Source organism: Gymnogyps californianus, chromosome 7 (genome assembly GCF_018139145.2).
Source record: "Gymnogyps californianus isolate 813 chromosome 7, ASM1813914v2, whole genome shotgun sequence".
In the NCBI taxonomy this organism is placed as follows: domain Eukaryota; kingdom Metazoa; phylum Chordata; class Aves; order Accipitriformes; family Cathartidae; genus Gymnogyps; species Gymnogyps californianus.
In genome coordinates this window covers 17,974,443-17,991,130 of record NC_059477.1, presented here as the reverse complement: position 1 = coordinate 17,991,130, position 16,688 = coordinate 17,974,443, and the positions used below count along the sequence as shown (strand labels likewise).

The following is a 16,688-nucleotide window of genomic DNA, read 5'->3' as shown; positions in this document are numbered from 1 at the left end:
CATAACAATCTACACTTTTTGCTAATAAAATGCTTAAGAAAGTTGACAATCAAATGTCACTAGTTATTCACAGTGTTAATGTAAAAAATTCACTCAGCCCTGAGGTATATCACTGTAATATACTTTGACTTCAAAGGCTTCCCTGTTATGAGGTATCATAAGCCATGAAGTCTTAATTCCAAGCTCATAAATATTACAAGGACACTCACACTTTGATTTCAAGGTGAACTCAGGCTGTATACAGAAAACCAAGTACCTACCAAACTGTTGAGTACTTTCATATTTTTATTTTTTAAATACTTGCTCTGAAATTCTTCACCTCTTCCAGTCAATACTTTAAAACAACATTTGTTTTTTAAACTTCACGGGATTCTCTTCTTGAATGAACAAATCTAGTAATCTGCTTCCTCCTGTCCTGTTATTGTATTTTTCCCCCACAGCACATTACCAGACAGTTCCTCACCATATAACCGTTTAGCGAGGTCTATAATCTGCTGAATTTTTTCTTCTTGTTGAGGCACTGTAGGCTCAATAAACTTGTTGAATTGCTTGTAGAGAGTCTCTATTGCTTCTCTTGTTTTGCATTCTGCAGAATACTTGCCAACTCTAACGACTGTTGCACTCACATCTTCAAACCAAAATTGACACTGAGGGATAAAAACATTGCATTATAATGTATCATTATCAGCAGTTCAAGCTTTTGTAGAATAGACTGGACTATTCTTAGGCTTTCTGTAATCAGTGGCGTACAGTATGTCTTACATTTTCTGATTTTAATTTAACCTGAAAAACATTTGTTCATTACCAGTGCTGCTTCAAATATTAATAGCTGTCAAATTTTCTTTAAACATTAGATCCATGCTCATCTTACAAGCATGGTGAGGTTATTAGTTAATGGTTCTGCAAACATACATTTTATTTCTGAGTGCTTTCCACCTTGTGTATCAACTGACTGATTTCACAAACTTCGTATCATGGCCACAGTTATACCTCTGTGAGGGCAGCAAGGTTGCTTAGATTTAGCCTACCAGCAAACAGGGTTTTTGGTCTCAGCAACAATTGAAGTTGCTAGGAATCTTTCTACTGACAAGAACGGGCTTTAGAACATACCCTTAATAAACATTTTTAATTAGTACTCGGAGGAGGATAGAATCTGGTGTTCGCTCAGTCTTGTCCATATTGCATCATTACAGCAAGCAGCTAAATGTCATCATTTTTAACTGCCATTGAAGTCAGTATTTAAGACTGTGCCTATTCGCTGAAAGCAAACTGTTGAGTAAAAGGTGATACTTTACACTGAGTAAAAAAAAAGCAATCTTAAATTTTAGCTCTAGGAAATAGTTTTATTTCCCTCAAAGTAAGGGGGGAAATGCACAACAAATGGTAACAAATTGCTTTGCTAACAATATATGAAATGACACATTGATCAGGTCACTGGACAGTGAAAACATCTTTTAAACAAAACTTTAGTATTGTGATCCATCATTAAGGGAATTTGTCATGCATTTAGATCACTTTGGAGATATGAACATTGTTATTTCTAAAAATAAACAATGATGACAGGAATGTGCTTGCCTCACAGCAGATGCACCAACACAATGTGGCAAGAGGGAAAATACCGTTACAAACTTTTTTTTTCTTTTAAAAAAAGGCAATGCATAAGGCAGTCCTCAGACACAGTAAAATAAAGCTGCAGAAGTCTCCAAAAAGACTTAGACTGCAGATCAGAAAAAAAATATACTTAACAATTAAGTCTATTAAAAAAAATTATATGCTGTTTTTAAGGAACTGAATATTTTACATTTCCATTCCAGAATTACATACCACACAGGCAGCTCTTCCTGACAACAAAAAAAGTGGGTATTGTGATAACCTGGCTCTTGTGGTTTGACAGCTATCAAAGAGGGCCTTGTGGCACTTCCTGTGTCGCCTCAGAATATACTTAGAGAAAATGAGCTCATAAGTATGATCATAGATATGCTGAATCACTATGAAAGTCACATGGAGGTGGAGACCCCCGTCATATGCATAGCAGTGCAAGAATATGGCCACGTTGCATGTTTTTTCCCCCCTTTCTCAACAGAGTTACAAAGAAAAAATAGAAGAAAATACAGGTTTTTACCAATCTACTATTTTTGGAAGCCACAGATTTTGCCTGAAGTAGTTACAAGCACTTTTATTTATCCCAGTCCTGGATCATTATTACAGCCACAGCGGGGATTCTCAGGTTTACTAGTACCTCTTCCATCATCTGTTGCAGATGCTCCACGAGATCCAGATTTTGCTTGTAATCCTGCACAACTCTGCTAAAGTCATTCAGCTGTTTTTGTAAGTCACTGATTGACCCCAAGAGGACTCTAACTTTAGCATTAGGTTCATTTGCTACAGAGCCAATGACTTTCTTCTCTAAATTATCCATCTTCTTTTTAAGAATCTGTTTAAAAGATGTAGCAATGTTAAATACCACAACAAAACTGTTTCTATTTTTAGAAATAAAAAGCAAAAAACATGGGAAAAACCACACAAACCTATTTCTTATCTGTGTTCTAAAAATTACAAGTTTCTTTTTCAAAAATCAAAGGAAACTGGAGCGCCTCTACAATGCTGATTAAAACCAACGTAAATTATATTTATTGAAGGTGGAATTGAGTTACATTTTTCAGCTTAAAAATTAATAAATATCTGTAGTAATAAAGCATGGGATCTTGAACAAAATAACTTTCATTGAATCCGCAAAGGAAAAAAATACTACTAAGCCTTTGGAGTCTGACTAAATACAAGTCAATTTAAGCATCAGTTATTAATGTCCTAGAATATTAACATATTGCTTAAGAATCTGATGTAAGCAACATCAGTGACAATCTAGCATAATCCCAAAGACCAAGGGGAACAAGTATTCATACTAGTATGATGTCCTTTATGATGTCCTGTGAGTTTTAGGATAAGATGGTATACATATATACATTCACACATTTTATATCTTGGGAACAGTGGTCTTGACAGTTCATCAAGACTTCGTTGTGCTAGCTGTTTTTCAAGTGTTTTTCAAGCAAAAAGACAGGTCCTTGATTTTTGTTTGGAAAGGAAGAGATTGGCTTAAAATAGGAAAGCATTTCATGAACTGTCCACATATACACTTGTAAGAATATACACTGGTAGGAAGAGTGTTGCCAGCAGGTCGAAGGAGGTGATTATTCCCTTCTACATAGCACTAGTGAGGCATCTGGAGTCCTGTGTCCACTTCGGGCTCCCCAGTACAACAAATACTTGGACATCCTGGAGCAAATAAGGGAAGGGGCCACAAAGATGACTGAGTATGTGTTATACAAGGACAGAGAGAGCTGGGATTTTTTAGCCTGGAGAAGAGAAGGCTCTAGGTGGATCTTATCAATGTATATAAAAACATGATGGGAGAGAGTAAAGAAAACAGAGCCAGACTCATCTCAGTGGTGTCTGGTGAAAAGGCAGGAGGCAGTGGACCCAAACTGAAATACAGGAAATTCTGTTTAAGAAAAAAAAAAAAAAAACAACACTTTTTTTACTCTGAGGGTGGAACAGCTTGCCCACAGAGGTTGTGGAGTCTCCGTCCCTGGAGATACTCAAAACCCAACTGGACATGACACAGAGCAACCTTTTGCAGTTGACCCTGCTCTGAGGAAGGAATTTTGACTAGATGATCTCCAGAGGTTCCTTCCAACCTCAAGGATTCTGTGATTTGAATTTGCATTTGTGGACAAAATTGCCAAGAAAGGAAAAAAAGGTTGTAAAAGGAATAATCAATGACAACAAAAGAAACAGGAAAAACAGAATCATAGAAGCTACTGAAAATTTCAAGTAAAAAAGTTGTGAAGGAAGATACTGGCAAGGCAAGCAAAACAAAAACTGCTAGTCCTGATTGGCAACTAAAAAGGTCATTGGAGGCTTTGGAAGAAGAGTTTCTGGTGAATGCAAAGAATGGGTGAGGCTAGCAGGATTCTGTGCAAATGAGCATGATCAACTCCAGGCAATGGATGCAGAAAAAGGTTCTGAAGACTTACACAATGAAATGAGAAAGACAAGAAAGTAGCTGGATGCAAGAGGGAATATGTGCGCATTTATTGTTGATTTGCTGATTTTGATGGGGTATTTGTCTTGTTTTAAGGAGAGGGAAGACTAGGTCACACATATTGTGAGGGAAGAGAGGTAAGAAAAATAAAAGATTAAATAGAAAAATAATGGAGGATAAAAGGAGTGAACACAGAGAAGTCAGGAATTCAGATAAGATCATTTCACTGAAGGAAATGGAAAAATAAAAGGAACAGAACAATGAAAAATGTCTCAGTCAGTGACTGAGACAGGGGAAGGATATAAAGCTGAGTAACAGGGAAACTCACAATACATTTTGCATCCCCTCTGATCTGCTTGGCACAGGCTGCAGCAATTCAACCAGTGAAGCCTTCGCTAAGACTAAAATTTCTAATATTACCTGTATTTTCTCTGCATATGTATCAACTTGCTGAATCTGTATTTTAAGTACTTTCAAATTTCGAGCTTTTTCAGTTTTCTTTGTATAGTTAAACTTCAAATTGTTGAATTTCTTTTTGAGATCCTTAAATGATTCTCTGAGCTGAAACAGAGCAAGCATATTTGTTAGTAAAAAAGAAACCAGCACACTTTAATTTAGGTTTTTTCAAGAGCTGCTTAACAGACCACGATCTGAACACTGAAAATTTAATACAGAAATTAATAATACTATGCCATCTCATAAAGCATCCTTATTTCCTCAGAATTTCTTTCCAGTAGTGGAAACTCATAATCTTGCTAAATCAACATTTTTGCATTTTGAATACTGAATATTGTTTCCAGAATTGCTGGGGCAAAAAAAGTATTGGGGCAAAGGATGAGATCCTTGCTCAGTCAATCTATGAAAAAGTCCTGTCCAAGAGCTTTCATTGACTTTAACTAGAGGCAGATGTGCTTCACATAGTCTAGTCCATTTCATGGAAATGGTAGCCATGTAAATGTATACCCATGCTTAGTTTCCAGAAAAACATAGTTTTACTGGGCTTGGGCAAGTAGATTTGTATTTATTCGTAGTACTTTCCTCCTACAATACAATATTTAGTTTACGTCAGGTTGGTTTATTGTTGGGGTTTTTTCTCCCCTCCTTTTTCAGAAGCCCTGCTTCTGAAAGGAAGTTACACAGGGGCTTAATTTTATACACTCTGCTAGTCCAAACAGCTTAGTACAATTTTTCACATACAAAGATGAATCCAGCTCTTTGCAGGATCAAGATGTAGACTATATGAGCACCTGCCGTTCAGATAATTATTCTATGAGTATGGTAGCAGAGAGATTCTACCTAACAGATATCCAAAGAAAGCCTCGCCTAAGTACAGCTAGATAGATTTGGTACCACATGAGACTATTATTACCAGTTAGCACTGACTTGATGCAGCAAGCTCAACATTAGGGAAAATGATTCTTATAATAATATAAATTAAGATGAACTAGTAGCTCTGATTATGAAGCATCTGTGCCTTTCAAGACTTTTCAGATGGACTTATATCAGCTAACTACTACTAAATTTAGTTATATTAAATACGTTGTAAAACTGTTTTGCTACTTAGATGGAATGTAGCTACATTTTCTTTAATCTACAATATATTTTAAAAATCCAGAATGATAGGAATGACACTGATGAAGCTCTAGGAAGCTACACTTTACACACATATGGATCAGATGCATTGCCAATTTACTGAAATGAGTTTAATACACATCAAAAGAAGTCATATATGATCAACATAATTTAAAAAACAGTGTTTATTTACCATGGGAACTAGTTATAATATAGGGTTGTTATATTGTTTCTTTATCTTTTTTTTCCAATGCCAATTACGTGTTTGCTTTAATGTCCTCTTACAAGTGTGCCCTTAATAAATCACATGTCATTCTTTGCATTAACAATGTTATATAAATAAGCATATCAAACATACTCAGCTAAATTATCTTTAAAGGACTACGAATTTTTTAAGTATAAATTTTTTTTTTCAGTATTTTTTCTCTGAAAGCTATGTAATTTTCAATTTTATTTACAACTGCAAAAAATCCTTTTAAATACTACAGTTACTTTTGAATGCCTTTAACCAACAGATATGAGAACCAGACAAGTAAAAAACCTGCTTAAAATATGCTTCCGGTACCTTATAAAAGGTACAATTTTAATTACATGGCAATTCCATGATCACATTTTCAAATTACTTAAAATTAATGCATAAAATTTGAAATGGAAGAATATAAAAATGACTGGAATTTTTTTTTTTTTTTAGAATTTCATATCCTTTGGGTTGACAATCTTTTGCTTTTAGGAGAATGTAGAATAAATTATGTAAAATGATATTTATCTAAAGGAACTGATATAAAAGAAATGCAGCAGTTCTAATGCTTTAGGGTCTGTTCCTCCAGACACGCAAATGAAAAGAACTTGACTTACTTGATTAGTGTTAACAAGTTCAGATCACATCCACAATTTGATATTTAGTTAACATATTTGAGGCTTTTTTTACATTAAAAAGTCCTACAGCCTTTCCCCTGCCCCCCTCCCCACCAAAGAATACAGGGAGTAATGAATGCTCATTTTGCAGCTACCATTATTGGAACAGCTAGCAATCAATCATTATTATTATTATTATTATTACATACTAATGTTAATCCATCAAGGGATATATTTTTCATTTTCATTTCATCCAGTGGGATGTTGCCACATTATTTCAGCAGTGAATAGACAGATGGTGTTCACTCAGTGTAATGGAAAGGAAGGGAATTCTATCACCGGCACTGTGATCTGCAATTAGTTTAAGCTCTTTATCCCACCTACGTACATAGAATAATAAAATCTATCTAAAAGCCCTCTGTTAATAAAACCACCTCTGCAGAACAATATTTTGTATTCAGAACACAAGAGCCTTATTCGCTGGTTTACTTTTGAGGAAAAGAAGAGATGAGCAAGAGTTTATTTTAGTTTATATCACTGGCTTATGCACATACATAGGCTAGTGATCATTTATAAGGCCAGAGGCTCTCCTCATAGCAGTATGTGAAATTAGATCGCCTTGTTTCAGATATGATGGCTCATGTGTTAAAGGTCTGCAGCTGCTGTCACTCTTCTCTTTTAGCCTCAGTGGAAAACCTAGATTCAGCTCAGACTTGTACTTCACCCCCTCAGAGTGCATGTACACAACTCTTATTATCATCAGCAATTGTACCAAGGACTATATATGGCTGCCAATTTTTAGAAATCTAAACGTATCTCAGTTTTCCACTATTTTCTGCAAAATTAAATGAGAAATACTGAAAGATCTATACACCCTAATATGCTTCAGTGACTTCAGCCCACAAGTTTAATGGAACTTTGCAACTTGTCCATTGTGTCATAGTCATTAATCAGGCAGCTGTTCCTAACTATAGTTGGCCTGTCATGGGTGGAGAATGATAGTGGAGGAGAGGGGTTTAGGTGCCAATTGCTGCGATTGATCACACAACTACAAAATAAATAGAAAAAGCAAGTTATAAAGCTGCTTTAAACATGTTTTTGTTAACAGTAAATGTTAATTCTTTGTAAAATAAACAGTAAAATGCTTTGATTTCTGTGTGAGCCACTCTAGGAGGTATTTCTGTGTTGTTAGCCACTTACCTTTCCGTTTTTATTCATATATAAATCTTTTAGTAGCACTAATAATCAAAACAGCCCATGAAAGCAGGTTGCTGAAAATATATTTCCAAAGTGGCAAAGATTAAAGAACAGCCAGCCAGAAAGTGGGAAGAAAGAAAAGGTGCTGTTCAAGTCATTAATGATTACTTTAATTCTGGGACCACAATCAAAACAAATTACAAGGTGAGAAATGTGCTAAGTAATATCAGTTCCTACTGACTTGTGAAAGAGATAGCTCAGTATCCTCTATGGTTAAAATCCACATTTTCAGTCATACCTTTCCGTAAGTGTATAAATAATGACATGATGAAAGGGAAAGAAGTGCGATGACTGGGGAGAGCTGAAAAACTACTTCAGGATCTGTTAACTCTTCTGTTGCAAGTTTTGTGTAGACATGCATAAATGTTATTTTTAAAGTGATTACCTAAAGAAAAGGCTTTTTCATTGCAGAAGTTATCTTATGTAAATAACTGTGTCACTTATAATCCCATGAACAGATTCAGTGTAGTATTAAACTACAGTTACTTAAGGCTTGACTCAGCTCTGTCGCAAATGATTGCAGTGTAATGCAGTGGAGTTGCAGCTTTTTGGAGGCTGCTACCCAAGCTAGTTAGTGAAGCAGGAAGCCCAAACTGGCAAATACAGATCTCAAAGGTCGTATGAGCTTTCCTTATACCTTGCAAAGATGTAGAGGGCATAGATCCTTTTTTTGGCCCTTGCAAATTCTCTTTAAATTAGAGAAAGCACACAAAACGCATGCATTTTACTCTTCTGTCCTCCAAGACTGTTTCAAAACTCATGCTGTGTATCCTTGGCTACAAATTTAAGTATTTGTTTCCTTGCTTCTTATAGAAGCACTAATATGTTACAAACACAGGGAGCTAGCCAAGTCCTCTAAGTATGATATTTTCAAACACCAGTGAGTCCTAATCATCAAAGCCCTTGCTCACATGCTTTATTTACGCACTTAAATTTACCACGTTAAATGTAAATTAATTTAAGTATTTACAGCAGAATTCCAAATATTTTCAGTCAACTTTAAAGTTTGCTTTGTACACTGGTAAATCACAACTAAATTATCTGGTTGGCTGTTTACTATGGGACAGCTATGAACAGCTGTTTCTTGCTGCTGGCACATGAAATATTTATTTGCTTAGACGTAATAGATGGTAAAGAAATTGTTATTTCAGACAGGTCTGCTAGATACTAGCAATACTCAGACTGATTTCTGATGTTAAAATTAACAGAATTTAAAATACTGAAGTGAATACTCATAACTTTAACATTCTTGAAGTACTTCAGTGTCTGGTTTCTTGATCCTGAAACAGAATTAGTTATAAATACTTCATGAAAAAAATGAATAAAAATGGCAGTGGATTAATGCATATACAGGTACATTAGCCAAGTATTTGTTTAGGAAATATATTCTATGCTAACCTCTAATAGAATAGGAATCTAAAGAAAAAGATATCCACATGCCAAATTAGTATATTTCAGTTACTTTACATTCAGGATTCAATTAGGTTTGGAGACGACAGGTTTTAACTTAACCAGCTAACATGGCTTTCCCAACTTAAAATGAAAAAAACCCAACCAACCAACAAAACAAAAAACCTCCCCCAAACCCCCAATAATTAATACTATAATTGAAAATATGCTATGCAATTATTTTGCAGAGGGTGTTCACTAACTATGAGAAGCTAAAACATTACATTTTGCAATATAGGGCATGTGGTGAGTAACGTGTCTCTGACATACTTTTCATTTAAATTTGAGAGAGACAGAAGATTGCTTTTTTCCTCTACTTCCACTGGAAGTCTAATAAGTAATAAAATTAGAAAAATAATTCTTCTTAGAAAGGAGTCACATTCTGCTGCCCTCATTATATAATCCCAGAATCAAAGGACAGAAACAAGAGATTGATTTAATGTAACAATGTGTCTTTGAATATGGCCAGAATTACATACAGCTGCTCAGTGAACATTTCCTTTTCTTCAGCAAATTTGAGGGGTTTTCAGTAAAAACCTAGAATACTTTAATTCAAACCTCAAATACTCTGCCGTGCCACTGCAAAGCATAATGGGACTTCTTGTTTAGGTACTTCATGCTTTCATTCCCTTCTACAGCATGGTTCCCTCTGCCAGAGTGCTTCTCCTATATTACCTGCTGTTCCTATTGCCTCCTACCGTTGGCAAAGAAGTTACCTCACAGGAGACCGATGACTGACGTACAGAAGATCAGACAGTGACACACACTCAGCTTATAACTGACAAGGGACTAGAATTGTAACTGAGATTCAAAAAAACTTTTTTTTGATACACACTTTCTTTCAATTTCAAAATACTTTTTTGTGAAAATGAATACTTTTCACAAACACACAGAAATATTTTGTAAAAGAAAAGAAAATCCAAACAATAATTTTCTCATTAAAAATAGTTGAGACAGAAATCTCAGTCAGCTCTACTTTGGTGATTTTGAGAAAATACAGTCTTTCTTTATTCAGGTGTGGATTTACTTAGCGAAAGATAAAATAAGAAAATATAACTTTTAATGTCCTGTGTTTCCACTACCTATGTTTCACACTACAGGGAACATTAATGTGAAATCCTTCCAGGTAAGAATCCAGTTTCTGTACTTCATGGATGCACAGAAGTGCAATCTACAGAACATCAGGTGTAGAGGCCATCTGCCTGTTATTTTAATGGATCACTCTGAGAAAATTAGTTCTATGGAATATTTTTCCTAAATTAATTTTTGCTGAGACATCTATCCAATTCAACCTGCTAAGTTGTGAGTGGATTTGTATTTGGCCTACTAAGATGCTAAATTAATAATCACATTAACTAAGTAATTTTTCCTAACCAAAATCCCATAATACTAAATTCTAGTATCTTGTGCCAAAGAACATTTCCTTTTCTTCTAGCAGGATTTTAAGTATCATATCTTGGGTTTGTGAAAGAACATTAAGCACCAAATTATTCTGAACTTTTCATTAAAAGACTGAAAGTTCTTTCTAATAGCCTTACAACAGCAATATATGTAAATTCTACTTTGTTTGAAACTTTAGCTTCATAAGAAAGAAATGTACTCATGTATTTCAGATGAAGCTGACAAAGCTGAAAGCCAAAGAAAATATAGCTGCTCTATTCCCACTTCTCTTGGTACAGTGAAAGCACTTTATTGCTAGCCCAACAACTTGATATAATCCTGAACTGCAGAGGTACGGACCATAGATTATTATTGCTGCTGCGTGGATCCAAGGTTGCTAGTAAGATGAAAATCAACTTTTCTGTATATGTATGAAGCATCTAGGGGAATGGTAAACGGTAACATATATTACAGAACACAACAGCCCTTTTAACAGTCATTTAATGTGTTGGGATTTATCTCATTTACCTCATTTATCTCCTCTTGAGTGCTGCAGTGTTGGAAATTCTGTGACAATTCTTCCTCATACTTATCAGCTTTGCAGCTCCAGTTAATGCTATCACACTCAAATCTAGCAAGTTCTTGCTTCAGATTCTTTACAGAAACATTCAAGTAACTCTAAACAGGGAATAGACAAACTTATGAAACTCAGGAAATGTATTGATTTAAAGAATGTAAAATGAAAATCATTTTGAGGCAGAACATGCATAGTCAGTCACAAAGGGCTAGAGTAAGCTATTAAACCTCCTCTGTAATGAGAGCAAGTAGATAGCAGTTTCAGTGACCAGCAGTCTGAGGAGTAGTTTTGGGTCAAAGTCACAACTCACACATGGTGTCTTCTCTGAGCAAAGAGGAAGTGGCCTATTCTAGTCCTTTACCACCTGGAGATTAGCTCCTTTCTGCTGTCAATCAGTTTATGGAGTCTGAAGAGCAGTCTGGCAATGTGGATAATCTAGGCAGGTCATGAGGGAATGTCTTGTTTTATCCCTAGTGAATGAATACAGGGCAATGACAATCCTGCCCTGAATAAATAACTGCTTTCTAAAATGATATCCATTTTGCCATGCAAACCAGTCTTGAATCCACTAATCAGGTAACACTGTTGTTATATTTCCTTTTTGATCTTTTGTTATTCTTTCTTTATAGGAGAAGAAATATGCAAAGTAACCTTTACAAAGTAGCAGGAATCTAATATATAGATGTGGCATTCAAGAAAATCAACAACAGGGCCTTGAACTGCACAAAGAATACTAGAGAACAGAAAGTCATGCTTTTTTTTCCAAGTGATGATATTTTAAGATTAATTTCCTCCCTATTTCAAATCTATTTCAAAGTTTTCCAGAGTAAAATCTGTTCACTACAAATCAGAACTAGTCTGTTCACAGACTACTAAAAAATTAGAACAAGATTTCAAATAAATTAATTTTTCTTTTTTCTTGGCAAAAGCAATTTGTAATGTGAGTAACTGCTGAAGAATAAGTTTCATCATTCCTGGATGTTCATTTAATTTAATGGCTGTATATCTGCAAACTCTAAAAGTAGAAATCTAAAAATGATCAACTGTTTTACATTTTATGTTTTGCTTTCTTTTAAAAGGATCTTAAGGCTCAGTATTTTTCTCAGAGTATTAATACATTTTTGTACACCTAAAGGTCAGTCAGATAGCTCCAATAATCTTCTTTCATATTTATCCTTGATTTCACAAATCATTCTAATTCTACTCACAGTTTGCTGCACGGCAGACAAGATATCCACTCCCTGGCTAATAAGCAGTTTATATAGCTGTCTGATATGTGCATGTTTCTCCTGAGCATTCACAAGGTAGGCTTTAGCATGGTGCACATTTTCAGAGTCCTCACATATTTCAGGAATATCCAGTTCTCCTGATTTTGATAGACATTCCAGCTGAAATATATTAAAATGAAAATCAGTGTGTGTTTAAAGTAATGTGAAAGGAAGCTTACAATTCCTTCCTTACCCATAATGTGTTACCCTAAACTTTGTTGACATGGGTTTAAGTAACTAAATTTGAGTTCAGATCTGAATTTTAAATTCTCCAACTTTCATGCAGTTTTAGATCCAAAATTTTAATTCTGATCACCAGGTGGGTTAATGTTGTTTGTTTGGGGAAAGACGACAGGCACCAAAACCAAAAAGAGTTTAACTGCAAAGGGAAAAAGGTATGTTTTAAAAGATTATACTCACTTCTTTTTTAATGTGATGGAATTTGACTGTCTTGTTGAAAATCTCATCATATTCTGTCATTGTGTCCTTTACCGTTTGATGGAAATGAATAAGCTCACTTATTCTCTCAGAATTCTCTTTCACAGGAAATCCTTTCTGGCTTGGCAATTCTAATAATTTTATCAGGTACTCAAGCTCAGCATTCAGTTGCTAGCAAAAAAGCAGAAGTTACTCAAATTACACAAATACATTTGCAAGTTTTCCCTTACATTTGATGAAATAACAACCTAACAATGGTAAATTGCCTTGGGGAAAAATCAATGCCATGGTCTTTAAAACACTCTCCACATACTTTGCTTTTTGCTAGGCATGAATCTCAGCTATCACCCAGAAACAGCCTTGGATCAAAACAAGTCAAACTGACTTGTAGGGGAATGGCAGACTGAATTGCTAAGACTCAGAGACAGTATTCAGAGGAGGTAGGAAACTCAGTATGACATACCTCTGCCTCTGACCAGATCTAACTCAAAAGCATGAAGCTGATACTCTCCTTGTACTTCCACCACCTCAATGCTTGTGCGTCACTTTAATCCGCAGCTAACACCACAAGACATTCTCTGGACACTGAAGGTAAAATGTCTTTTTCCTTACCTTATAAAACACACACAAACCCTTCCTTCTGGAAAAGTTTGCGACCCCAGAGACTCTGTCTTGGGTCAATGTGAATGTGAATCTTTACTGAACCAAAAAGAGCTTTTGATCCACCATGGACTTCACTAGCTTGGTTTCTCACCTGATACTGTGGTTTCATTTGGTTAAGCTTTTTTTGTAGTTCCAAAACAATAAAAAGGTCACTTCCAAGGTCAACTGTTGTTGCAAGCTGGAGTGCCTCTTGAAGAATCTCTAATCCATGGGTAGTCTAAAAGATAATCAAACAGTTCACTGTTTCTATCTGTAGTGAATAAAAAAAAAAAATATTTAAACTCAAATCTAAATTTATAACAAGAACCTTCCCCAAACCAGACACCTAAATGCTGTCAGTAAAACCTCTCTGTTGCAAACCCTCTAACTGACAAGGGTGATAGGAAATCTTTAAGATGGTGTGCAAAAACGATTCAGACACTGAGATCGGAGGACCTATACACAGTGTCTTTTCTGTGATAACAGATGTCGTGGTTTAGTGATAAATTGCACTAGACAGTGGCTACAAACCTCTGGTTCTGCTACTAGCCTAGCTAGTGTTGCTTTTAAGAACACTGCACACTGTCCCTGTGCCAAGGAAGTTTCAATCCTCTTTCCTTATGATCATGGTTGGACTTGAGTTTAGTAACTATTAGGACACAGTTTAGTGTAGTAACTGTTAAGTCACAACAAAATGGTGCTTTTTTAAAAAAAAAAAAAGAAAACCAAACAAAAAGCTAAAGCACTGCTGGTATAGTATATGGACTTGATTAAAACTTAAAATTTGAAGTGGGGACTTGATGTGTATGTGTTTGAATAAGGGCAAAAAAAAAAAATCAAAACCAGTTCATGTTTCTTGATGGCTATCTGAATGGCAGAATAGACTATGGAGAACTATCTTACTGATCATCTTTCTTTCTTAAATGATACCTATAATAGTTGATGAGAGAGTCACAGACAAACTAATAACAATCTAGAAATGTCTGCCACAGTTGCTTTCTTCCTAGCTATTTTACTTACAATTTTTAGTTGTTCTTTAAATATCCGGCACTGTTGCTTGACGGGTTTTACTTGAGTAATTTTAAAATTCCAGACTGCCCAAAGATCAGTCAGCTCTTTCTTTTCTTTACTTAGATTAACAATGATATCTTCTGTTACTCGTACAGATTTTTCTACTTTTAATATTAAACTCTCATTTACCTGGCAAATAAACAGATACGTTTTTTTCCACATGTTTTCATAAAATACAATTAAAACCTCATAATATTGAAGTCTCAACAAAGCGTAACAAAAACCAACTATTCTAGCATAACTTCTTTGAAAATTTCTGGTATTCTAGGTGTCTTTAAATACACTATTCTCTTAGAAATAGGCATAGATCAATGGAATTTTTATACTGAGGACATGGCTAACGTTGAAGTTTAAAACCTAGAACAGGTCAGTAATGACTGAATTATTGCCATCTGATGGCTGTTTAATGCTCATACAAAATAAAGTAATTTCTTAATAGACAGAACTACCCAAAATGGCCTTTTGGTGAATAGCAATTGGAAAGTGAAGTGGATGAAGAAAAGACCACTCCTTTGTTCTGATAACCAAAGCAGCACCGAAGCATGGGAGGGATAAAGTGTTTAGCATTTGAACATTTGGGTTTTTTTCCTCTTTTTAATGGAGCCCATATCAGAAGTTCTAGAAAACTGGGTAATGCTGTTTCTGCTTTCCCATTTCAGAATTTTTCTTTTAAGAAAACTTATGTTCGTAAATTACTTGTATGATCCATATCTTCCAGATACTTAAAAGCTACAACTTAAGAATATGATGGGAACAGCATGGCAGAAAATATGGTGGCAACACACTTCCAGGTCTTTAGAGAGATACTATCTGAAGATATGTTAAGACTTTAAGTGATTGCAGTGCAACCTTATATTAACACATATTCAGCTTGCCTTTACACTGGCTATCTTACATGTGCCTGGCTGCATCCAGCTGTGACAGCGCACACTTTTGCCCACACTAACTGCCTGAGCACTTTCCCTCCCTAAGTAGGTTTTTCCAGCTCATCTTGCATGCTGCTGTATGTTATCAACACCAACTCCCCCTTCTCACTCTAATGTAACTGCTCCCTAGTCTGTCCTGTAAAACCAGAAAGAACAGCTGGGTATCCAGGCTGCCTACATTAATTGGGATCACTTTAGGAGGAGTGGCTTAGGGAATGATTGCACATCTCAAATGATCATCTCATGAAGTGGTGCTGGAAAATTAGATAGGGATGCCTAGGCAGTGCAGCTGAACCCAAGACAGAATATAGAGACACCAGGAAAGATTATCTGTAAGGAAGTAGCTCTAGCACCCATTTCTTTAGAAGAAATTCATACACTCAGTTAGTAAAGACTGCCTCTTAGTGGAAGTAAAATAAACTTAACACTGTTCTTGCATATATGCTGCTTTCCAACATGAACAAAAGAGATACATGCATGTATTATATTTGTATGCATGTACTGGATCATTTATTAAGGGCTCTGTCATTGTTAATCACAAAAGTTTCCATATTACTTGTAATACCATTAGCACTCAAATAATACTTTCATATTTTAAAAGTATATAGCAGCATTAGTCTCTTTAAAACTAGGTACTGGAGAAATCACAATCCATCAGTCACAGAACTAGGATTAGACCTCATCACAGGCAAACATCAAATATTCAATATAGTTTATCAGATTATACTCACCATACTTACTAAATTAAGAAAATTGCAACCCATAGTTTGGGTGGAAAAAATCTTCTTTATAGCCTTTTGCCACTGAGTATTAGCTGACTCCATTGCAATTTTATTTTCAGGCACCCTGTTTATTTGTAGTGGTTCTGATTTATAGAATTCCTTCAGATTTTGAATATAATCATTCACCTACAGAGAGACATAAAATAAGCATCAAAAAAACAAATCAAAAATTGAGTTGCTATGATCAGAAGGGATACAGACGTGATAAAATTGAATAGCAGCCTCTGAATCTTTTCCAGGTTTTAAGATCTATCATCCTCCCTAAAATCTGTACAAATACTACATAATAAAAAAGTTTTAAATAACCTGTAAACCAGTAGATGGCAAGCAGACAGGTGGCAGCAATTTGTTCAATTTCTGTCACATATCTTTACATGGATATTATATACGAGTGTATCAATGCAATGATTTTCACAGATCTGCATA

The 16,688-nt window shown here is 35.3% G+C and overlaps 1 protein-coding gene across 1 annotated transcript in view; it reads right to left on the bottom strand.

Annotated features, from left to right (window-relative positions):
* Positions 1–16,688, bottom strand: part of CCDC141 (coiled-coil domain containing 141) — a 102,834-nt gene that overhangs the window by 20,444 nt on the left and 65,702 nt on the right. Inside the window, exons 12-20 of the mRNA XM_050900315.1 lie at positions 16,212–16,388; positions 14,504–14,683; positions 13,596–13,721; positions 12,824–13,012; positions 12,344–12,523; positions 11,087–11,236; positions 4,466–4,606; positions 2,240–2,434; positions 464–647 (exon numbers count right to left, since the gene is read on the bottom strand). Coding sequence (XP_050756272.1) covers positions 464–647; positions 2,240–2,434; positions 4,466–4,606; positions 11,087–11,236; positions 12,344–12,523; positions 12,824–13,012; positions 13,596–13,721; positions 14,504–14,683; positions 16,212–16,388 — 1,522 coding nt within the window. The remainder of the gene's footprint in view (positions 1–463; positions 648–2,239; positions 2,435–4,465; positions 4,607–11,086; positions 11,237–12,343; positions 12,524–12,823; positions 13,013–13,595; positions 13,722–14,503; positions 14,684–16,211; positions 16,389–16,688) is intronic.